Genomic DNA, 24,070 nt, shown 5'->3' with positions numbered 1-24,070 from the left:
CCATCCTTACTCAACATGTGCTTATCCAGGTGCTGACCAGTCATTCCCTTAAGCTAGCCTCCTCCAAGACTTTCCCCAGCAGTGATGTTTAAGGTTAATAGCCTATTTTGCTTCCTGCTTTTCCCCATGATCCTTTTCTTTAAAGAAAATTTTAAAAAGTTTTTTCCACTTTCCAACCATATGCGGTTTCCTGTGTTATGTTCTTGGGGTGGGGAGAAAAAATACAAGGCTTGCCGGCTCTTACTTCCTCTACAACCTGGGGGTGCATGTTTACCTGGACCACCATGCTTTTCCTACAGTAATTGCATCTAACTTTTTATAATTCTGTTATCTGTGAATTACCTAGCTTCTCAGTCGTTCCTGGAAAATTGACCGCCAACTTGGGCATATCTCCACCCTCTTTCTCTGTAAAGACAGAGGCAAAGTAATTCTATTTCTTTTCTCCCCTCTTAAGTAAGGTCTGTAGTTTAAGTTCCCCTGGCTCTCTTGTCCTCAATGTATTATGCTTGTATTTAAATGTATATTTTTAAAAATGTCTTATTAAAATTCTCTGCAATTTGTCTACTTAATTTCACTTATTCTTCCCTGTTTTTAAAACTTGTCTAATGTTTTATCGTATTTTAATATTTGAAACTCCATGTTTACCTTCCCACTGAATTTTACCACATTTTACCACATTTGTTTCTTAAGTCTTTGCTTTTCCTATCTTGTTTAAGGGTATGATTTTAACTTAAAGGAAAATTCTACAATCTATAAGTGGTAAAGTATTTCAAAAATAGGATGTAAAGACATAGGCTATCCAGATGTAGATGAATGCTATACATGCTGGTAATTTGTAATTCAGAACATTGGTAATTAAAAACTTCAAGCAATATTAATTTTGAGCTATCAACATGAAATACAAGAACAACTTCTTAGAGATTGCATTATTCCTTAAAAATACTGAAAGGTGTTCGTATATTAACTTATTTAATTATTGTAAGTTTTAAAACTGTGTAGAACTAGGATGAAGTAAAACAGCCTTCAATTATATGTAGACTTAACCCCAGAAAAGCCTTTTGTGGAGAATAACAAGCCTATGTTTTTTAATTGTAGAATAATACTGCCCCCGGAGCAATGACACGGCGCAACACATATGTTTGTAGTGAAAGAACCACTGCTGATAGGCATTCAGTGATACAAAATGGCAAGGAGAACAGGTATATGAAATGTCTTCCTATGGTGTATGTCCCTTGTCTTCACATTTCCAAAAAATTGTAATGCCTGATTTAAAAATCAGTAATACTCTAGTGTAATTCTTAATGAAAGGTGAGTACAGATCTCCGGTTATGAAGCACCTGTAAGTATGTTGGGGTTTTTTTTCTATGCTTAATTCATACAGTCTTTATACTTAGAATGTAAAAGGAAGATCCTAATTTCTGGTTTAATAAATGTCATATTTGTACAGCCTTCATCTTAAATCAGTTAACTCCTGTGGCCAAATAACATATGCTTGCAGAAGAGGCTTGTTTAGTGTCAGACTACAAAGTCCATCTCTCTTGGGCCATTCTCTTTTTACACTTCACTCTAAACTGTACTTTGTTGGGTTTATTTGGAATACTGTTTTTTCTACAAAGTTTCAGGGAGAAAGTCAGTTTTTTCTGAGCAAAGATGAAACAGTGATAGGCCATTGTCTTGGACTAATAATGTTCATTACTGATATCCTTGTAGTCTAATTGCTTCCCAGTATTTTCAGAACTCATCTTGAGAAGGGAAGCACTGGTATCTCCATATTCTGAGTGAAAACAGTCAGAGAAATAACAGGTTTCCTCTTACTTGACTGAATGAAAGCCTGACTGGAGCATGCAATGGAATTCAAGTTAACCAGTTCATGTGTTAGCACCATAGCCACATCTATTCCCATCCTTCCCTGTGTACCAAGGACTGAGGAGAACTGTAGAAAATAAATATAATAGTGAACGTAGACATTAGGTATAGAGTAACATGTGAAGAATACCACCAAATTTCCTGGCTGGCTGAGGTGCTTTAAGTTCCAACCAACTGTTCTTCACAGAATTTTACTGGTCTCAAAAGCTGGTAACAATTAAGTAGTTGACCGGCGCCAGGAGAGCACCCAGATAGCTCGTACTTAATAAAAATGCTTAAGCTTGGAGGAATGTGTACCTCTCTCCCACTCTTCCCAATTTTCTCTGCCTCTTCCTAATTTTATGATATATTGTAAAGGGTGGGAAGAAAATACTTTTCTTCTAGCTCACGTTGGTGAGAGATGTGCCATTTTTTGCACAGAATTTTTCCCCTTCCTTTTGGCAGTTTATAAGGAAGAGTGGTGAAGTTGTGATGTTGAATGGAAAGTCTGTCTGTCCCTTGTTTGACCCCTGGAGCCTAGGGACAAAAGAACATGATTTTGACCCTGTCTCTTCCTTCTAGCTTTCTGCAAACCGAAAGTGATTAAGGCAAAAGTCAAGTATAAGTTTGAAGAGTGCCAAAAGTCTAGCTGGCCAGCTGGGCCTGCAGTCAACTGTCTTGTGAAGTACAGCACAGCTATTTGGTACTGTCTCTTAGTGTGTCTGTCTCAGCCTTCATTGGTTAGTCCTTGTTAATGTTACCAAGTTTGTTTAGATTAAAGCTCACCATCCTTTCTTTGATTTGATATGTTAATAGCTTTTTTCTTTCCAAACTCTTTGAAAAATGAATCTTCCTGTCCAAATCAGTTTTGATCAGATTTGATTACCTGATTTCTTGGTTTAAAAACATTTTTGTTTATCTTTAAACTAGTATCTTTGCAATATTTTGTCTACAATTTCTTTATTACATTTTTAAAAGTTATTAGATATTGTTTACTAGGAATGCTTGAGTTTCAGATGTCCCCTTAATTTAGGAGTAACTTCATACTCCTAAGGAGCTGTGTTTTGAAGTTGTTATTTATTTTTCACCAGCTTTGAGTTTCTCGGCAAACTGCTGTCTTTCTGGTTTGTCACATATGGATGTTAAGCTCAAAGTTAACATTGAGTAGTACTTGTCAACTATATTAATTTTATTTTATATCCATAATTGGTTATCCTTGTGTAATTTACCTTTTATTGTCAATACGGTATCCAAACATCATTTGCTTATCCTGCAAACTTTAGCCCTATTTGGGTCATTTGAAATGTCTGAGCATTTATATTTTCATTGTCAGGGAAAAAAAATATTCATAGCTTTTATTGTGTATTTTTAATTACTACTTTCATTACTCTTTATAGAGGGTTAAAACAAGAAAAGATAATGAGAATGCATTGCTGTTTTACAATTTGAGACTTCTCATTGTCTGAAATGCCTCAACACTAAACTGCACATTCATTTTGGCACAGTTTCAGAATTACTGTGATTTGGCACAGAGTTCAGAATTTATGTCTGAATATATTTTGTTGCTGTAACTGGGCAAAGGCTTGACTGATCACGTGAAATGCAGGGACCTTTAATGCAGGCTGAATAAACATGGCTATTGACAGGACTGGCTCTTCAGAATGAATTTTGCCTGCCTTCAGATGTTTCTATAGTATCTCTAATAGTATTGTACTCTCAACTTGGCAGAAAGTACCTTTAGATTGGTACCTTTAGATTTCTAGTGTGTTTTCTTCTGTGAAGCAAGATCTGAAGTAGAACCTGGGCTTTGTATAAAGCCAAAGTTTTGTTAAAAATGTTTTCTGTGCTTTTGAAATGTCTATTGGTGGCAAGTGTTAAAGGCAGGAGCAGTTATTATAAATGATTTGTTACAGATTGGATTTTAGATTTTCCATAGCCAGTCAGATACTAACTGTGACCCAGTGAAAACTTGGGAGACTTGCCTTAAAAGGCAAGGTGTGCACATTTAAAGTCTCTCTTCTTTCTGTAGAGAAAGTGGTAAAATGTTGCCTGTTCTGTTTTTATCTGGTACATTGAATTCTGAGAAGGCACTGTTTCTGAAGGTATGGAAACTTTGAAGAATCGATAGTCAGCTACTGGACTTGATGTTGGAGAAAGCAGTCTTGAAGACCCCGTGCCAGACTGGTAGAAGCAAAGGGTTTTTAAGTCTCACATCCCTGCTTTAACACATTGTGTGGCTGACACAGACATTCTGCTGGCGAGGACTCTGTTGGCTTTCCTCCAAAGCCTGAGCATTAATTAACGCACTTGGGGACTCATGAAACACTCTTCATAATGATAGGCAATTGCTTTAAATCATTTGTAACGCAAATGATTTACAACAGCCTCAGATTTTTAATAAGCCTTGGCACTAATTGGTGAATGTTAGCTCGCTGTTTCTGTGTTCCCAGGCTGGGAATCCAAGGAAGCTGATTTCTAGCAAAGCTTCAGAGGAAGAAATAGAAATGCTTTAATATGTGTCCTGGTACCTTATTGACACCTTTAGCTGTCACATCTTTGGAGGCAGGTGACCAAATAAAACTTGGGTCTAACATGTTGTAAAACTAGATTCTTTCTGCTTTATCTTTTGCAACAAATTGAGAGGAAAGGAGCTAGAAGTGCTTGAGAGGCTAGTGGCCAATTGTTTGGGGATTACTTGACTTCGGGGTATTGCTTTTGAGATGAATGTTCATTTCCTTACAATTTCTTAATGCCCTGGGGTAATGTAAAAGCTGGGCTGTGTTGCAGGCTTCGTTGCAGTAGTGGGTGTAGTCGGCACCCTGCTGGATTCGGCATTGTAAAGAGATGCATGCATGACTCGGATGAAGTTTTCTAGATTCTGAAAAGTTAAAAACAAACCAAAAAAGTAGATTTTGCTAACCATTTCAGCCATTTGTTCTGATGTCTGAGCTGTGAGGTGTTTTCTCCTAGTGCTTTGAGAGCTAAGCCTGAGAAATGCATCAGCTGATACTTGTAGCTGGACTAGCGTTCTCCTCTCCACAGTCTGACACACCAGAATGGGGTAACAGGACTTGAACTTCAGTATGTGTAGCCATGAACTAACTTGGAAGTGAACATGCAGTGTCGTGAAGCTGTCGCTGACAATTACTGATTTCTTAACCTCGAACAATATTTCTGAATTACAATTGCCTTACTTTTAAAGCAAACTTAAGATGAGTGTTTTATGATGTTGTAGCCGGAAAGGCCCAATACATCTTGTGGCCTCTCAAGTTTTCTCCCATCCTTATCATTACTAGATAATGTGAAGGCTGCAATGAGTATTTTGGTCCAAAGAAACAAACAGATTTCATGCTCCTGTTTTAACATATTATACAGCTGGCAGCTTACTGGCCATTCTGCTAAGACAGCACTGTAGACCATTCCTTCAAAGCCTGAATGGTAATTTGGAGAATTTAAGGTTCATGGCCAAGCAATACGAGATGCTCTTCAACAGTCATACCTCTTCCTTCAGAGGACACCAAGTGTTATTCATTGCCTCATACATGTGCAGGTTGATTAATAGTAGCCTTTTTGTTTGGGCCTCCATGGACTTGTTAAAGATCATGATACTGTTGGTTTTGATTGTGCCTGTGAAGTCCCTCAGTTACCAGATGTAGATTAAGATTTGACAGCTTGCCCAACTTACATTGATTTCTTTTAACACAGAGACATTCTGAAAATAATGTATTTCACTGTGGTAATGGAACTGTCATCAGTCTTTTGGAAAGTGCAGTTGGTGGGGTTTTTAATGCATTTTTTTAATGTTAAGACTAATACAAAATACATCAGTGGTTTATACTAGTGCTTTGGCACAGAACGCTGGGTTATTCGGGTTCTGTACGTCAAGGAGGGTATCACCGCAAACTAATGCTAATGGTAAGAGAATGATCACTTCATAGATGTCAAGTGCTATAGTAAGGATGTTTTTTAAGGGGAGTGTAGGGTAGTTGCTGCTGTTTACATAGAAGAGGGCTGTTAGAGTTCGTGTTTTTGATAAATCAGTTAATAGAAGGAAAAGTTTTGCTTTTTTTTCTATGCAGTAGTTTGTTGTTGGTCCATCATGCTCTTCTTTCTGCCTCTGCCTGAACCCAAACCCCCTCACAGCCTGACAGAAATGTTCGCTTACGCAGCTAGCCCTGCTTCAGTTTGTACTACATCCTTCTCCAGTGTTCGGCTGCGACATCAGAAGTCGATGTCCATGTCAGCCTCTGTGCACACGAAGATGATGTTGCCTCCAATAGACAATGGCGCAGATAACTTCAGGCCTATGTAAGAACCTGAAATCGTTGTGAAACTAACTTATACCCACTGCTTCTTAACTTTGTGCTGTGGAATTTTAGTCCTAGATTGTTCTAGTATATATTGCCCACAAGATGTGTGTTTCCTCATTTTTTTTAGTCTTGTTTACATTTGTCTTGTGGTGTGTCAGGCTGTCTGTGACATAATCCTGCAATAATGAACCTTATTTTTTTCCCTAGTGTTAGGAGTATTGGACATTCCATATTGTCAAAGTTTGTGGGAGACTTTAACTGTGTATCCTGAAGGACTTCACTACTTGGAGTGGTTCGCTTGTAGAGAATTTTGTGTAGGATACTTTCAAATTAGGAAGATTTTCAAAGATGTATATATAGAATGTGCAGGGAGAGACACTAAAGTTGCCTATTGCTTCTCTTTCCTGGGAGGAAACTTTACTCATCTATTCTTTTATCAGTCTTCTCAGTGAAACATTGTATGCCTAGTTTATCTGGTCTTTTCCAGGATACTCCTGATGCATTTTTCTGCCTATGTAGGTTTCTGTTTCGGCAGCCTTTTAATCCTAACTTCTTACAAGTTTTGATTCCATACAGTGCTGTAATAATGTTGATATTTCCAACCCTGGCCTATATAAAAGTGTCTGCTTTTGCTTTACTGTAGAATGTAGTGTTTTGTGTTTCCTGCAGAACCGTAGTGCTTCTGTAAAGAAGTTCTAGCATTGTTTCTTGTTTTCTGCTCTAGCACTATTCCCGATCAAAGAACTCCTGTTGCTTCAACTCACAGCATTAGCAGTGCCACCACACCTGATCGTATTCGTTTCCCCAGAGGAACGGCTAGTCGGAGCACTTTCCACGGCCAGCTCAGAGAGCGACGTACTGCTACCTACAACGGACCGCCAGCCTCCCCCAGTCTGTCCCATGAAGCAACGCCACTCTCACAGACTCGAACCAGGGGTTCCACTAATCTATTTAGTAAACTAACTTCAAAACTAACAAGAAGGTAAGCCTCCTAAAATGGTAATGCAACATTTCCTTTTTATCGGGAAAAATACATACCTAGTAGTTCATTGCTTAGGTTGTTTTGTCCACATTCTCTGATTAATGGCTTAACTATTTCTGCAACTTGGCTTATGATTTTTTCATAGTTCTTTTTGCTTACAGAAGCCATTTGTTCTTAGCAGTTGAATCAAATGGGATAAAAAGTGAGACAGCTTGGTCCATGTTGATTTTTCTCTGCTCGTTGTCCTTATGTCTGAGGTACAAATGCTGCAGAGCTGAAAGGTTTCAGCTCAGTTCAAAAGCTGCTCACTGACTGCATGGTCTGTCAGTAGACAACATAAACTAGGATCCCAGTCTTGATATTTAATGTAGTATTAGAAGCTCAGGTTGTGTTTCTCAATCACTTATGCTATTAATATTTTCAGAAAACCCTTGCTGGCAACACGTGAATGGAAATATCAGAGGTGAAGGGGTAGGGGCAGGAGACTAAAGCTTCTTTTGGCAGTAGTGCTAGTATAGGTCATATTAAAGTAAGGCAGTACTGTGGTTTCAGTCTAGGCAGGAGTCTGGCCAAACCTTGAAAAACTTACTCCTATTTTGACCTTTAGTTCATGTGCAGATTCTGGTTTTGGTGTGCAGGTGTGTTGGTCTGGCCAAAGTCTAGCTTAAGCAGGTGTTGTTCCTGCACTAACAGTTTTTATTCTAATTGGTCTTCTAGTTGCAAATCCACGTACAATTTAAATTAGTTCCTACAAACCCTAAAATTGAAAACCACCTATTTTCCTTCTATATTTAAAACCTGTTGCTTCACATACCGCATACTTCAGACCACTTTGATATCCACAGCTTGTGTTTGCAGAAGTGAGGGTTTGTTTATCTTTGCCTTAAGATAATTTCCATGCTTTTACCTTCCTCATCATGTGAAACTTTTTGGAATATATCATTCTGATCTTGGCCCGCTTGCTTTTGTTTTAGGTTTATATCACATCAGCACCAAACCATTTCCTTCCTGTCTGTTCTGTGACTATACGTGCCCCCCTCTCAGCGTCCTCTTCATAGTCTCTTATTCCTACAAAATAATGTTAAGCCAAACTCCAGTTTTTCACAACTGGCTGATGTCAATTTAGAGAATGAATTTCTTTAAAAATGTAGAAGTTGTTTCTGTGAAAAATGAAAACGTGACAGCCTAGCGTTTGGTAAATGTTTTACCCTGCTCAGCTCTCTGCCAGCTAACACTTCCCTGGTGGCTGTTGTTTTTCTTCTTTTTCTGGAGAGAGAGAGAGAGAGATAAAGGATTAATTTGATTTTTTTTTTTTTATAATTAAATCATCTGCTTTTTGTCAAGTGAAGTCTTAATCAAAGACATCCTTTTGGCACATCTTTCTGTACTTTTGTTTGTAATATCCTTACTTAATTTTCCATCTGACGTTCCAAACGTGGAGCTCAAACTGTGAACATGCAAGCTTTTCACTTGTGCTGCTGGAACATACTATTTAGCATTGTGTGTCACTCGGGTGTTCAGGCAGCATTCAAACTTCTGTCATTACCTCCGAGTTTCAGCTTTTGCAGTGCAGTGTGGTTTTCTTGAAGAAGTTTCTCCCTGCTACTCTTGGCAATAGTTTAAATTCCATCTGGACTTGATGAAATAACGTGCAGTTGTAACACAATAGCGCTGTTGCAGATGCTTGAGTTTGCACTTGGAGGACCTCTTAGGTTGGGGCTCTGTTACACTAGGTGCTGTACAAACTACTAAGGAGGTGGATAGTGCCATCAAATGACGTGGTTATGTTTCTTCTCTTTAAATAAATTAAAAAAACCTTAAAACCTGTTAATTTATTCTAGCATTCTTTATGGGGGATCAGAATCCTTTTGATTATGAACTACTTATGTTCTGGTGTAGGCAATTGTTACAGCTTCTGCCACTAAATGAAATATTTAAGGCAGTTTTTGGCACAACGTGGCTGACCTAATGTTATGAAGGAAGGAAGAAACCTAACTCTGAAGATACTCAAGATCTAATTATAGTAGAGTTACGGATGTTTGCTTTCTATTTGAAATACATGAAGAAAATCCAAACATATTTTTATGTGGCCTTGCAGATTATGAGTTTTAAAGTGTTTTGACACCAGTATGTTTTTTTAATTCATAATAACTACTGGTGGCATGTTTCCCAGAAAAATTAAGTTTGGAAGTCGCAATGCAAAGAGTTTGACTCTTCAGACCTTAAATCATCTGCCTAATCTCAGAATGTATTGAAGTGTAATTTCATTGTGCGTTTTAAATGAGTCTTTTTGCATGTTTCGCTCTAAATGGCTTTTTCAATTTATTTTGTACAAACCTTTTTGTTAATTATTATTTTGGCTTAATTTCTTTTAGAAACATGTCATTCAGGTTTATCAAAAGGTAGGATTTATTTATATTTAAAAAAAAAGTGGCTCCTGCAATTAACAACAGATTTGGCTTTCTAGCCTTGGTTTTCTGAAAACTAAACTTTCTGCTGAGAACTAAATACTTTCTTTCTTGAGAGGAAAGCATAGAATAAATCCATTAACTCATGATGATACTTAAGAATCTGTGGCACCTGTATAACAAGATGCTAAGCATGCCTTGTGAATTCTTCTTTCTTTGATAGAGTTGGTAGTACCAAAGTAATTCTGTTCTCTGTACTAATACACTTAGCATGCTTATGTTTGAAGAATGAGGTGTTTGATAACAATGATGAAAGTATAAACAAAACATAAGGTTACAAGCAAATAAAGGTAAGTGATGCTAAATTTACATTCTCTCTTTGTTTTATGATACTTCAAAAAAAATCAGTTCAAATTGTTGTCTGCAGTTGATAGAATAGAAAGCAAACTGAGCATAGTTGTGAATCTAACAGTTTTTTACAGAAGATTGAATGAAGATGCAATGGCTGTGTATTTTAAAATGGGATGCATTTGCTGAAGTGAATTGCAACTGAAGTGCAAATAGAGCACTTCAGTTGTAAACAAAAAGTGTAACATCTGTGCAGATTTATTAGCAAAAGGGAAAAGCTTGGAAGTTTGATTCACATTTCAAGCCCAAAGGATTTAATTCAGTTTTACAATTTGGGAATGAATCAAGCTGCTATATATCTTGTTAATCCATTATGACTCGTGAAAGTTGGTTATACAATTTTGATCCGCAGGTAAATTTTCCAGTAGAATTTTGTAATACTCTGTTTAGTTGTATCATATCTTGGAGCTTCTTAAAGGGTGGGACTTTCAATTTCCAACTACTGATCAAAAATAAGGAGACAGGGCCAAAAACCAGACATCTGTTTTAACTTTTAAAATGCAAGGCTATGCATGTGACTGTAATTTGAAGTTTGTCAGACCATTTCAAGGAAATACTTAAATTAAGGAGGCCTGAGATACGAAAATTGCTGCCTAAATTTGGGTTTATTCTGTACAATCTGAGTCTAAAGGTACCCTACCCGATTAAATGAATAAATTCCATGCCACAGTAATAATGAGCAGGGCTCTTCCAGACATGCCTATGTTTAGAACTGGTGTTGGTTGGGTTGTCTGGCATTGTCACAGCTGACTTGAGAAAAGGAACATGCACCAACCGTTAGTTAAGGAAAGAAACCATCCAACACGGTATACAGATGAAACTATGCAGCGGCAATAGTTTTAACCCAGCGTGCATCATGAGCTGTGGGGTGCATGCCACTTTGTGAGAAGGAGCTTTCGTCTCCCTGTGGTCACGTTCCTTGTAAAACAAAGGATTGTGCTCTGTGCAACCTCCACAACTGGATGCATATAAGTTTGTTACTCTGCTGCTCTGAAGAAAGATGAAAAATGCTAATATGAGTACAGTTTTAAACTAGAAGGTTACTGTTCAAATTTGAGACTCCAAAAAGGTAATTTTTTTAATCATTGCTAAAAATTTTCCTTTGACTTGAGGCCAGGAATCTCAGACTATTGTGGAAATAGCTGCTGCAGCTTCCATGAATATGTCTTTTGGATAAGAGATTTGCAAAGTCTTACACCACCTACACAGGACCAGACTGTGCTTTTTAAATTCTGTTTTAAGTGTGCGTGGTGTCCCTCCATACCTGATCTGTATGTAGGTACAAAATTAAATTTAAAATGTTGGGCGTTTTGGCAATTTCTTCTTGCTTTATGTGCTATGAATCTTACCTAAACTCACTGTCTTTAAGTTTAAGAACTTCTGTAACCCAGTAGCATGTATATATAGTACTGCAACATCATTTCAGGGAGCTGAGCAAAATTAGATAATCAGTCACTCCTTTTTAAACTAGTGAGTTCTAATACTGTACTTGGTACACAGAGGTATAAAATATATATATATATACACACACATATATATATATATCTTGTACCATGCACTGTCCTTGCCAATCTGCATATTATGGCAGTCTAACTTTTTTTCTGACAGCAAAAATCACTTTCTGTGTTCTGGATTTTATTGCAGCATCTTTTCTCCATTTCGATAACTTCATCTTATTTTAGCGCCTTGCACTTTTTGCTGTTTTTCCGTATCCTTTTAGACAGTTTTCTTTGTGTTTACTTGAATTTTGAATGCAGAGTGTACAAAGATGTAAAGAATAGAAAACACAGCATAACTCAGGACAGATGTATGGAAACATTCTTATTTGTGAAAGCCTTTCACAAACCGTAAAGGAGATAGTGTATAGGCATTGCATGACAAATGAGAACATAACTTTCCTGTATATTTGTTCCCTTCTCAAGACCAAGGAGCGCCTTGGTCCGTAAAAGCAGAAAATTTAGAACATAAACTAGCAATTTGCGGTTCCCGCAGAAGCGAAGATTGTATTAGCAGTGAGGAGGCCTCAGGGCTGCATCTGACTTGCAGACCCACCGAAACAATACTGGCAGTACAGTAAGTGTCTGTTCCCAAAGCAGCAGTGCTGGGCTGTAGAACTGGACCATAATCATGTCCTTCGTCAAGGAAGGAGCATCTAGAGAGGCTGGCACAGCTCTCCACAGCTTGGCGTGATGGCTCATATTTGAGGATGCGTGTCACCAAATGCAGTTCCTTGTGCTAAATGAACAGAACACTGATGCATGGAAAAACTGAACAAAGTAAGGACTTTCTGAGAGGCTGCCATGAAAGAGTGTTTATTATTTCAAAGTGGCAGGTATTTTGTAAATAATGGCCTTTCTTAGATTTAAAGTACAGTGGTTTAGAAACTGAACAGTTTGGCTTAATTTCAAGATGAAAAGGGTCTAAGAACATCATTAGGGATTTTTTCTCCCCCAGACTTTTCTGGACGGATTCCAGTAACAGTAAGACTATTCAGTGTTGGGAAGACTGGTTATGCTCTTGTTTTCTACAACCTTTGGCAAGTTTCAAAAAAAGAAAAAAAAAAACCACCAAAAAAAAAGTTCCATAAATGCTTGCAGCTCTTAAAGCTGCCGTCTTCCACTTCGTAGGAATACAGTAGGCTCTTTAAAGTTCAAGTACTCCCAATTTTTCAGTTGAGCAGTGTCTTCAAACTTGTTGCTTGCTTTGCCCAGTAAAAACGAGCCTTTCCCAGATCATCTGAAAGGTGTGGATTTGTTCAGTTGGTACACGTGATGGTTTCTCCCTTCCCACCTACCCCCTTCTCTGTCCTGCAGAGTTTTTGTAAAGGATGAGTTCATGGACTATATATGGAGACCTTAAAAATCCTTTTCTACCTTCTCCTATATCCACCACAGATAAGTAGCACGAGATCTCATGAAAATAACTGCCATTAAAAACCCACTTTGAAGCACTAGAATTAGCTGAGGACTTGTCAGTTGTTTTCTTCTCATTATCTTCCCTATACTTTTTGCTCGTGACAGCCGTTCATTAGTCAGTGGCCAACGTTTCCTAGCAGAGACCCCATCGTACCGTGTGCTGTGCAGTGCCTCAGAGAGCAGGGTTCTGATCGGATGCTGTTGTGACAAGCAGCTCATAGCTGAGTGACTTACCGCTTTCTTAAATCGCATTTCTATTGCAGTAGTAGCGTGAATTTTGAACGAAGAGCAGGCTCCATAGCCTGTACAGCGAGTGCTGCCACCATGCTCCTCGCGGTGCTAGCACAGCGTCTGTTCCCTTGTGACAGGGACTGCGCAGTCATCTTACAAGCCTGTTCCCTCGCTGCAACCCTCCAAAGGAAGGAAAGGAGGAAATTAAGCCTTGTAACACCCCACAGACCCTGATATAAATACCGCTGCGCATCAAAAAATAAGCTTACTGTCTTATATTCCTATCCCTAGACACCTGTCAACCAAACTGCTTTAATAATTTACGTTATTCAGTGAAGCCATGTACTAGCTTAGAGTAGTCTTGATAAAAGCCTTATAAAGGCAGCTTCCCTGCGAGCGGAATTAACGCTGAGATGTCAAACCATGGTGCTGCAATAATGGGAAGGTAGAGGAAGATGTTTTTGCCCTTAATTCTGCTTGATACTGGGCTTTTAAAAAACGGTAGTGATTAGCAAGGTAGCTTCAAGCCATGCAAGAAGACAGCAGGCTTAAGCTTACTCTTGGATGTGGAAGATGCGTCAATGTGGGAATTAATAGGACGGAGTTACCACAGCTTGAGAAATCTTGCATTTACGTCTAAACTTTTGTTAAAATGTATATGCGTCTTGTTCTTTTGTGTTAAGGTATTTGGTATTGTTTAAACACCTAATACCTCAGATCTGATGTGCATGTAAACACACAGGATGACCAGACTTGTCTGTAAATAAGGTATCTTTTCAAATATGTATTATATTCCCAGATAAAACTTTTAAATATCGTTAGTCTAAAAATAATTGGGGATTATTTCTCTTTTAGGAGGTACTTAGAAATAATACAGTAACTTCAATGTACTTTGTAACTTTAGTTTCACATTTTCTGCTTTTAGAAGTTCAGCTTTATTCAGTGAGTTCTACAGTATTAATATATATAAACATACATTGTAAAAATTATGATGGTCTTTTTAAAAACTGTAGTTTATAGACTTCCATTTGGTTTGACAATATTTATATTCTGAGTTTGGTCTAACCTACGAAGTTCTTTACATCTCTGTTGCTTTGTATTTTAACACACCTTTGGTATGCTTGCAGTATCTTTTAGCAGCTACTCAGATATTGTATATTGTAGTGTAAGATTTGTCTTCTCTTTCCCACTTCCTTTTGCTTCTGCATTCTTTTCAATGAGGCTCCCGACTGAATATGAGAGGAACGGGAGATTTGAGGGCTCAAGGTGAGGGTAAAATTTTTGTTCAAAATGTTATGTAGGTGAGTTTGAACCTTTCTCCCCTTGATTATGTGGCATAGTGGCTTCAGGCAGCAGCTTTTGTTTCGTGTAAGGCTTTGAAACTAAACAAAGAAGCATTTCTGTCTGCAAAGCAGCTATTAAAGCACTGACTGACTTGGTTCTAAACTTTCATCTTTCCTGTTGCCTTTTCCTCTGTGTGTTTGTTTGGTTTTCTTTTGCATTTTAGTCATTACAATTTGCTGTTGTCTTGTAGATGTCTAGGTAAGTGGTCTCTAGCGAGGCTGCAAACGTGTAAGATAACCACTGAAGGGTGATAAGATATTTCTCATCTCCAAAGTCACGGATAGTTAAACAATAGTTTTCATGTTATACTCTTCTTCCAAAATCAGCATATCAAAAAGTACTAGAAATGATCAAACTTGTGCTGGTTCTGCCAACTGTTTTCAAGTAGAAAAAGCTTTCAAAAATAAAATGAGCATTGAATGAAAGTTGGTGTTCCCCCTGCCCCCTTACAGCCTTATTAAATTAAAACCTTAAAGTTAAAGTACTCTTTAATTTGCTTGCTGGATTTTATAACATCTGGCAAATCACATAGCTGGATTTGACAGCAGAATGCTGTGACTCTCATGGTTACTGGAAGTCTTTCAATAGAAGGTAAAATTATGAAATAGGTTGTCTTTGAGAAATATATTCATTTAGTTTTGACCTTGCTATCACTTTTTGTTTAACTTTTTCATAATTTTCTGCTTAACGGTGGTAGAAGGAAAGCATTGTGTGACCAGAAGTTCATTGCCAACTATTTTAAAGAGCAGCTTGACTTAATATTGTAAGTTGAACTTTGAAGCTCAACATGAGACCTAAACTGCATGGTTTGGGGTCAGTTAGGTTAAGTATTTTCAGAAAATATTTAAGCATGACAGTCAATATATTTAAGTCTCTTGTCATGCGGACAAGTAAATTTGAAGAGGCGACTGACAGCGTGCAGATATTCATAAAGCAAATCCACCATATTTTTTCCCTGGAGGTCCAAATGTAGTTCCTTATTCTTTAGCTGCGTGACCACTGATTTTAATTGAGGTGGAAGAATCATTGCAAACTAGAAATTTCTGGAACGTTTCTTTTCTTTGTCCTATATAACTTTATTTATCCTTACCAAAGGAAAAGCTTTTTTTATTTAAAAAAAAAAGTTGCAGACTTGGGAAATGTAGCATCAATATTTTGTGCTTTATCTCTTAAAGCTGTGACAGTAATAGTAACCCTCTTATTTGCCATCTTTTCTAACAACGTTGAGGAGGTGTCCAGTACCGACTTCCAGCTCTCCTTCCTGCATTTCAGCCTCAAAGGCACTCAGCTGCATAGCTTGTGGCAGCAAAAGATTTCATTGCTTTACCTCTATCAGTCATTGGTATCAAACAAATTACTGACCAACTCGGAGACAAAGTATTTCCTCCCTGTTGAAGGTAACCCAGTATCTTACAATGTGGTGGGTCTCTAGTGATCATCTCAAACACCAGTGCAGGAAGGCCAGGGTGAAACCGAACCTGCCCAGAACCGGGTGGCAGTAGGTGTGCGACCCCTGGCAAGGTCCCCCAGTCCTGCTGTCCTTCCTCCTGCTTGCACCTAGCTACTGTGGGTCTCCGTGGGCCCTCCCAGCGCTTGGTCTCCAACCTGCTGCACAGGAGGAGGTGCAGAGGAACCCCCAGGACCTTTCTGCACGGGCTCATCCCCGTTGCGTATGAGTGGGCACCTCCCATGGGCTGGCACTCCCACCACCTGGGCTGAGCACCCTTTCGTCACAAGTCGCTGCTATTTGAATGTTCCAGAAACTTCTAGCACAGAGCGTGTGTTTCAGCTGTCCATGTGGCCCGAGAATAGGGCTTTGAGCAGAACCTGCCTTAAAATCAAGTCGTAGGTGATGCATGTAGTTCTGCCTCCACAAGGTCGTTTCCCTCATGCTCCTGACTCCAGTGACTTCCAGTTGTGTCACCCGTCGTACCATACCGTTTCAGCCCCAACAGCTAATGCTTTACCTTGACTGTGTGTTTGTACAGCAGCTAGGAAAGCGGGGCATTGCTCGCAGCCAGAGCCTCTAGATGCTGCTCTAATACCAGTAGTGTGCGTTTAGTTTGCTTCACTAACATGAAATGTGGAGAAAGTAGCTGGCCCTGCTAACTAACACATTCCTGTCTTTCAGCCGCAATGTAGCTGTGGATCAGAAGGACGAGAACAAGGAAGCCAAGCCTCGGTCGCTGCGTTTTACCTGGAGCATGAAAACCACCAGCTCCATGGATCCCAATGACATGATGAGGGAAATACGAAAGGTCCTGGATGCCAATAATTGTGACTATGAACAAAGAGAGCGTTTCTTGCTTTTCTGTGTCCATGGAGATGGGCACGCGGAAAATCTTGTACAGTGGGAGATGGAGGTGTGTAAACTGCCAAGACTGTCCCTGAATGGAGTTCGCTTTAAGCGGATATCGGGAACATCCATAGCTTTTAAAAACATTGCTTCCAAAATTGCCAATGAGTTAAAGCTGTAACAAGAAAAATAGTTAAGTTGTAAATTAGTTAGCAATTTCAAGTGGTTTTGAGAATTCCAATGGAAATGTATAGAATAACATTTAGGCAATAACTTCTGCATCCTTCTGAATAGTGATATTAAAAAAAAAAAAAAGCTGCTGAGCTGGGAGGGAGAGTTGGACTTTTTTATAAGTGCACTACAGCATTAAAGTTGCCTACTATGTAAAATATTACCCCTTCTGCTTTATTTCCATTGCTCCTAAGTCTTTGACAACAAATTGAAACACAGAATATATTCATTTAAATATGCCTCCTGTTTGTGTGGACGTGTGAATGTACAGTATGTGTGTATAATATATAAAGTATTATATGTAAACAATTCATTTACAACATCGAGCTGTACCAGTACCTCTTTTTGGGCTAATTTTGGTGCTAAAAATTGAAATGGCCAAGGAGGAAACACTTGAGTTAATATTTAAAATAACTGAAGCGATAACCAGTAAATACAGGTTTACAGTTCACTGCTGTGTTAAGAAAAAAAAAGTGTGTGAAGGGTTTGGATTTACGGTTGTGAACATTATTAGGTCTGTTTTCTAAGTAGATCTCATGAGATTATTAAAAATTCACTTTTACTGAGTAAGTCTTGCATTATATTTTGCCCACCTATTTATTATTTAAGTCTGAATCAAATTTTTAAAATGTAGTTGATTTGTGCATTAAAATTTGGGTAAACGCTTCCATTCTTCTGCTTCTGCTAAACTACCAAAAGTGTATCTTTGTCCTTTTGGCTTATGAGTATTGATTGCAGCTAAGAACACTCTTCCGTTCTTCCACCGTTCCTCTGCAGAATGAGGCAGTCTAAAAGGATGTGCTAAATGCTTACTAGTGACTTTTTCTTTCAGACCAAGTTCTCCACGTTAGACTAGGTCAGACTGATACAAAGCACAAAAGGACTCTCAGATACCGACTGTATTTTGATGCAAGTCGCTACGTCCGAGTCGGTGCCGTTCTGAGGTATTGCTGCACGCGTGGCAATGCTTCCCTTTGCGTTCTGGGCGCGCACGGTACTGAAACCCAAAAGTGGGAATCAAATTGGCTACTGATCTCTGTTGTAATGTCAAACTTGCTAAACTACAGCCATAGGCAGTAGCAGTTCAAACTTTTCCTTGCAGCTTTCTTCCAGCGTGCTTCCACTTGGCTCTGGTTGTATTGCTTTTGATGGCTTTATGCCAGTTGTGTCTCTAGCTTCTGCTGCGGAGGGAGTCCGCTGACGCTCTTTTAACGTGCAGTGTGGAAACCCGCCCTGGATGAACTCTCTGGTGGCCAGTTAGCTTTCTGTAGGACGCGAAGCTACTCTGGGATGGTCCCCGCTTTTTAACCATCACTGTGGTGAGCCGGATTTGATTTTTGCAAACTAGAATGAAGAGATTTCTTCATGTGTTGTTTCCTACTGATACTCAGTTTATTTCATCAAGGACTTCTGTAGATAATATCCTGCGTTATCTACTTGACTTTTTGTATTAATGTTTCATGGTTATATTTCAGTGAAGCACTTAAGCATGTACTTAACATGTGCTTTAAACTGGAGCCTAAATTTGCATTTTAAATTTGCAGTGCGCTAATAGTTATTCATAGTACACAGTTCAGATTTGACCTGAGGTGAAAACGCAAAATCCTTAATATTTTGCAGGTTAGTTCTTGTGATCTGTAGTCTGTGAAGGCAGCAGACTTCCTCTCTCTTTCCCTAAGCATTGATATTGATTATGCTAGTTTAAAGGGTAATCATAGTTGTTAAATGTAGTAAATATTCCTGAATTTGCATTTTATTCTCTGTATATTCTGTATCACACCATGGCTTGAGAACTCCAGGTGCTACTGGAGTTCGGTTGGCTTTCAGTGCTCTGGCCGTGCCTGTGCTGCTCAGTATGACTTTTTTTTTTTCCCCCCCTCATGAAAACTCCATTTTGTAATAGCAATAAGACATTTCAGGGCCGTCGTACTTTCTCAGGTGAATGGTCACCTGTCCTTTCACTTCCTACGTTTTAAGCGCTCCTCCAAATGTATTTTTTTCACCTGGCAGTGCACTTTGTTGTCTGAACTGAAAAAGTGTTCTGATAAAATGATGTAAATCTGTATTCGATGGAAGTTCCAAAAGATTTCATATTAAATGTTTTCTGAAATACTGTCTTCCTACTTCACCTGTTAAGTATGTAATTGTTTCTAGAAAGTGCACCAGTATCATACTTTGGATATTTAAAGTTTGTACTTAAGTATTTTTCTTAAAGTGTTCTCAAAAGGTTCTTTCAGAGTAAATCTGTGTTTGAGGTATTTAAAAAAAAAAAAAAAAAAAAAAAAACAAAAAACAAACAGAAACAGATTTTTAACAGATTCCTTCCCAAATGCCTTGTAAAATTACCAAGTTGCAAGAACATACTCTTGTTTCTTTAGCATACTGCATGCTCACTCTTCAAGCCTCTAGGATTTGCCTGGAAAGGAAAACGGCTTCCTTCAGATCTCCAAACCAAAGATGAACTTCTTCCTGGACACAGGCCTTTTACGTGTTCATATTCCTTGGGGATCTGTGTAGGTTTATCAGCACTGCTGGTGATACGACTCTGCAGACCTACAGCTGGTTTTTCTCTCCTTAAGAGACAAGTTTTAAAAATAATCAGAGGTCACTGTGTGGTGAGGAGGTAGCAGCAGGCCTAGGTGTTTTGAGATGCGTGTCTAGCAACCGAGAAGTGGTTTTATGCAACGGCGTGACTGGTGTCCCAGAACGCGTGGTCCGAGTGGTCTGTTGGGGGGTGTTTGTAATGCGCTTGTGGCTAAAGGTTTGCATCACTGAAACCCGTGTCGCCCAGTTCTGAAGGTGTCTCTTGGTTGCTGGATCTGGCAGGGAAAAATGCCAGTTTGGTTTGGGGGGAGTTGACTGCTTTTAATTTAAAGGTTTTTAGAGATATGTACATTAAAAAAAGAAAATCTGGACACTGAGCAGGACCAAACGAGTTCAGATAAACTTTTTCTCCTGCAAACCTTTCCTGCACTTGGGCTTTCTAAAACTTCAGTCTGTTTTACCCCTTCAGAAGGTCTAAGGTCCTCAGCCATGCTGAAAAGAAGTAGAGAGAGGTGGGTTAGAGGAACAGCTAGTCCTGCGAGTCTTAAGTGTTTTGCATACTATTTTTATTCAAGCTACAGCATCTGGTCCAATCTTAGTGGGTTCAGAGATTTTTAGTACAGGTTTGCTCGAGGTTCACCTTTTTCTCTTGTACTACAGTGAAATTTCAAGATCAAATGTAGTGAGATACTGTATCCCAAATTTTTTTTAATCGCAGCATTTTTTGTCAAGGTAAATTAAAAAAAAAAATATCTGAAATTAGTATCTATGTGTTTATGTTAAAGAAATTAAGTCAGAGGTTCAGGAGTCCTTCTAGTTATATGGAAAGATTGTAGCAGATCTGGAATTTAAGTAGAGCTCTCTCCTAATTCAGTTAAAAGCTCAGATGTACATGGGCCTATTGGGATAAAGTGTAGAGACTTTTAATCGGTCTTTCCCACAGCTGCTGTGTCATACAGTGTGCTGTGGATTGCAATTTAATTACGACTGTGGCAACCCAGAGAACCATTTTCTCCGCTAAGCCCTGGTCTGGAGCAGCAGTACCTCCACGGCCACTTCAAGGTAAAACCCGCTTGGTTGTGCTGGTTTTGGTTCCCGAAGGGGCCGGGTACCTCGCTGGCTACGGGCAGAGGCCGCCTCCGAACTCGTGGCGTTCTCTGTATCAGATACAGAGAACTGTGTGGCCGGCTGTTTCTTGCTGTGCAGTCTGTGAAGACTTGCTGTCCAAGACCGTGTCTTGTCTTTGTAACCTGAAGAGTTACATATTTGAGAATCTTGGTTAGTAGATGGTATTTCTGCCTTTTGGCGGGGGGGGGGATGATACTAATGTAAAATTTCATTCTCCAATTCACATTGCAGATGTTTAGGAAATATGGCATACAACTTTGAAAAGCTGGTCCTACTGTAGATTAATGTTTAATTTTAAACATGTAGATTTTCAGTTTCCCATATTTCCAACTTGTCAATACAATCTCATTTCTCTAAGTTTTCATAGAAAAGCCCTGGAGCTTTCCTGCAAAGATAGGCTCACGTTATTACAAATCCCTGGTGCTGGCCATTAAGCCCCCGATCTGACATTCCGATGAAGCGTGGTGGTGAAAATTCCACCTTTGGCAGGAATTTTTCCCACCAGTAGCAGTGAATTGTTTCATTGGTTTCACCACCAACCATTACTCCATCGCTTCAGAGAAGAAACTGTTACCCAGCGAGAAGCAAGCCAAGTTTTGGGTAAAAGCTCGACCTAGTGCAATTAATAAGAATTGTTCTAAAAGTAACACTTTTTCATTCCAAAGGCCCATCGGTGTCCTGTGTTACAGCGGCAGTAAATGCTGAGAGAGGAGACGTCCAAGGAACAACACGGATGTAGTAACCGTGGGTGTGTGTGCTCCTTACTTCTGACGAACTAAGCAGCAAAAAGCTAACCCGTAAACGTACTCAGCTCGATGGTTTTTGTGTTCCTGTTTCTGCTGGTCTCTTCTTCATGTACTGCCAGGGACTGCCTCCAAGCAAAGGGGCTGGGTAAAGTGAGCAAAACCATGGAGTCTCTTCACCCCATGCTTCTGAAGGTGAAACAGTATGCTATTTGAAGCAAAAGAATTTGAAAGACCCTTAACTGCTCTTTTTTAGCTTTCCAAGAGTGTTTTAACCTTTGGTACGAACAGTAGGCTCTCATTCCAGCAATAAGTGAGAACAGAAGCTGTGTCAATACTAAGACTATGAATCCTGTAAGCATCTGTGCAGAGCAGCTGCGTTTAGGGCATTAATGGCCAGTTATCGGGAGTTTGTCCTCACCTACAAGTGCCATTAACACCTCATAGCGGTTGCGACTTGGCAGGTAAGATATTTATTGCAGAAAAAAATGCTTTTGCTTGGTTTTTACTTGTGTGTTGAGCACTTGGAACTGTGTGTTCGGAGACTCGGATGTAAAATTAATACAGGGCGGCCATGGTTATGGTTGCTGTGGGAACCACAGCATTGAATTTCAAGGCATAGAAATGCTGCAGTTCTCAGTCATCCCGTTAATACCCTTATGTTATCGTTTAATAAAATCCTTATGAAATTCAGGGTGTAAAACCAAAATATTTACACAGTTCGTATTTCCTTGTAGTTGCTGATCACACCGAAAGTATTAGGTGAATAAAAATCAGATACTCAAATATCTCGCCATGAAAGTAATTCTGTTAAAGCATATGGGGATGCAAAATTGGAAAGCGAAATGCTACTGGCGTTACAATCACATAGTTTTCAATCATTTGCCTATCTCGAGGTGAAGTCCTGTTTCCTTGGAGCGTCTCTTACCAAGACCTCAGCTCAGCGCGAGCCCTGTAGTCGAACAGAAACAGCAAAGTCTTTCTAAGCACAGAATTATCCCCCCCCCACCGGCTTACCCAGCCAAAAGGCATGAAGTGAAGTGCTTTCACACATGTTTCCGCATAGATGGAAAAAACACCGGCCTGATAGGAGCTTGGAGACGCTTGAGAGCATCTGTTTAATTGTCCTCTGTCTGCGGTGCCCAAAGGAGCAGGAGCAGGGGCTGGCGGCGTGGGGCTGCCCGGCAGGGCCGGGGGAACGGGTGGATGGACAGATGGACGGACAGACGGATGGATGGACGGATGGTTGGTCCCTCCTGGAAGGACGGGCGAGCTGCAGAGGGACGTTGCAGTGTCTGCAGTGGCCACAGGATGTCTCTCAAATGCAGAAACGGGGCTCTGGCTGTGTTCATCTGGAATATTTTGAGAGAAGAGCTCCAAGGATCACTTGCTCCACGCAGAGCGGCGATTTCACATCGGGTATCGGTGTTACCATCCGCTCGGCAAACTTCGACTTACTGTTAAAAGCATTAGGGGGAAAAATGTACCACAAGATATTGACCAAAGTTGCATATTTTTCAGGTTGAAAAATACCCTAATGCTACATTTAACTTTCCATTATGTTTTATTGCTTTCGGAGCTGAGGTGTAGTTAAATGGTCTTTAGCTTTGCTATGGAAAACCTGTAGGGCTGCAAAACCCTCTTCCACTTCTTTGTCAAGCCTTGTTCTGTCTCCTTTCCTAGAAAACGACTGTGTCGGGCAGCAGGCTTTTCTGCTGAGAAAGGTAAAAGGAATATTGAATATTTAAACTCATTTCCAGCTTTGTAAAGAGTAAGAATCTTTGTTTTCCTGTTCGGAAATTTAATTACTGAAGCTATTTTGCTGTTCATCCTTTAGTAATTGGTCTAATCAAGGCTGTAAATTGCAGCCAGCCTCTTCTAAAATAATCTGGGATCACTTGCCATTTGTATTTCACTGTATTAAGTAACTCTCTAAAGCTTTATGCCTGGCATTTTCCATGCCTGCAGTCTGTTTTAATCTTCAAACAAATCTTGTCGCTTGTGCTTTCAGTAGGCAAGAAGTGAAGCTTCCTTATTTGCTCAGGATTTTTTTCAGATTACATATTTTGCTGCAGCTTTCACTTTTATTGTAATCAAAGTTTTGCCGTTAGGGGATTAACAGTGACTGGTACTAATATTTATCGCTGGGATGTTTGGATTCAGTGGGTGGAAATGGAGAAGCTATTTATTTCGGCCAATCTCAGACTTCTCCATGTTCTTTCTGTGAAGGAGCCCTGCAGCTCGTCCCCTCCCTCCCGCAGCTACAGACCCCGTCGGCTGCTGCCGAGCCCTTTCCTGCGCCTCCCGAGGCGATGCCCTAACAGCGTTGGTTGCGGTGGGAGTCGCGGCGAGCGGCGTGCGCAGGGCTCGTCGCTTCGTGCGTGGCCGTGCCGTGGGAGCAACAAAAGCAGAATTTTGCTGTCGGGAAGTTTTGTTCCTCATCACCAATCTGGGAGCAGCCACCAGAGCAAATTTGTAGGGTCAAATATATATATATTAGTGGTTTTATCTAACTGACCCCTTTATGAACCTCTTTATGGCATCTGAAACTTGTTGCTTTCTCCTTATCTCCAGAGATGAGCCTTGGCTGAACCCTTCTGGCCAAATGCTTCTTCGAGCTAAAGTCTAGATTCAAGGGACAGTCCCTTTTTGAGGTCTCCTGTGGTGTCAGAGCTCCATGAATCT

The 24,070-nt window shown here is 39.7% G+C and overlaps 1 protein-coding gene across 21 annotated transcripts in view; it reads left to right on the top strand.

The window, feature by feature from the left end:
• The window catches only part of MARK3 (microtubule affinity regulating kinase 3), a 65,274-nt gene extending 46,143 nt beyond the window's left edge, over positions 1-19,131 (top strand). For 3 of the 21 annotated variants that reach the window (XM_082318728.1, XM_082318727.1, XM_082318726.1), the window contains 6 exons: positions 1,096-1,199; positions 5,989-6,153; positions 6,880-7,137; positions 9,513-9,539; positions 14,321-14,365; positions 16,575-19,128. In XM_082318728.1, the coding sequence (XP_082174854.1) occupies positions 1,096-1,199; positions 5,989-6,153; positions 6,880-7,137; positions 9,513-9,539; positions 14,321-14,365; positions 16,575-16,920 (945 nt within the window). In that variant the 3' untranslated portion in view covers positions 16,921-19,128. Of the gene's footprint in view, positions 1-1,095; positions 1,200-5,988; positions 6,154-6,879; positions 7,138-9,512; positions 9,540-11,597; positions 12,586-14,320; positions 14,366-16,574 lie in introns of those variants that run through there. The other 18 variants (XM_082318724.1, XM_082318723.1, XM_082318717.1 and 15 more) reach the window with 16 other exon arrangements.
• The last annotated feature ends 4,939 nt before the right edge of the window (positions 19,132-24,070 follow it).

Source organism: Platalea leucorodia, assembly GCF_965183815.1.
Source record: "Platalea leucorodia genome assembly, chromosome: 7".
NCBI lineage: Eukaryota > Metazoa > Chordata > Aves > Pelecaniformes > Threskiornithidae > Platalea > Platalea leucorodia.
The sequence above is the reverse complement of the archived record's forward strand: the minus strand, read 5'-3'. Positions and strand labels throughout refer to the sequence as shown.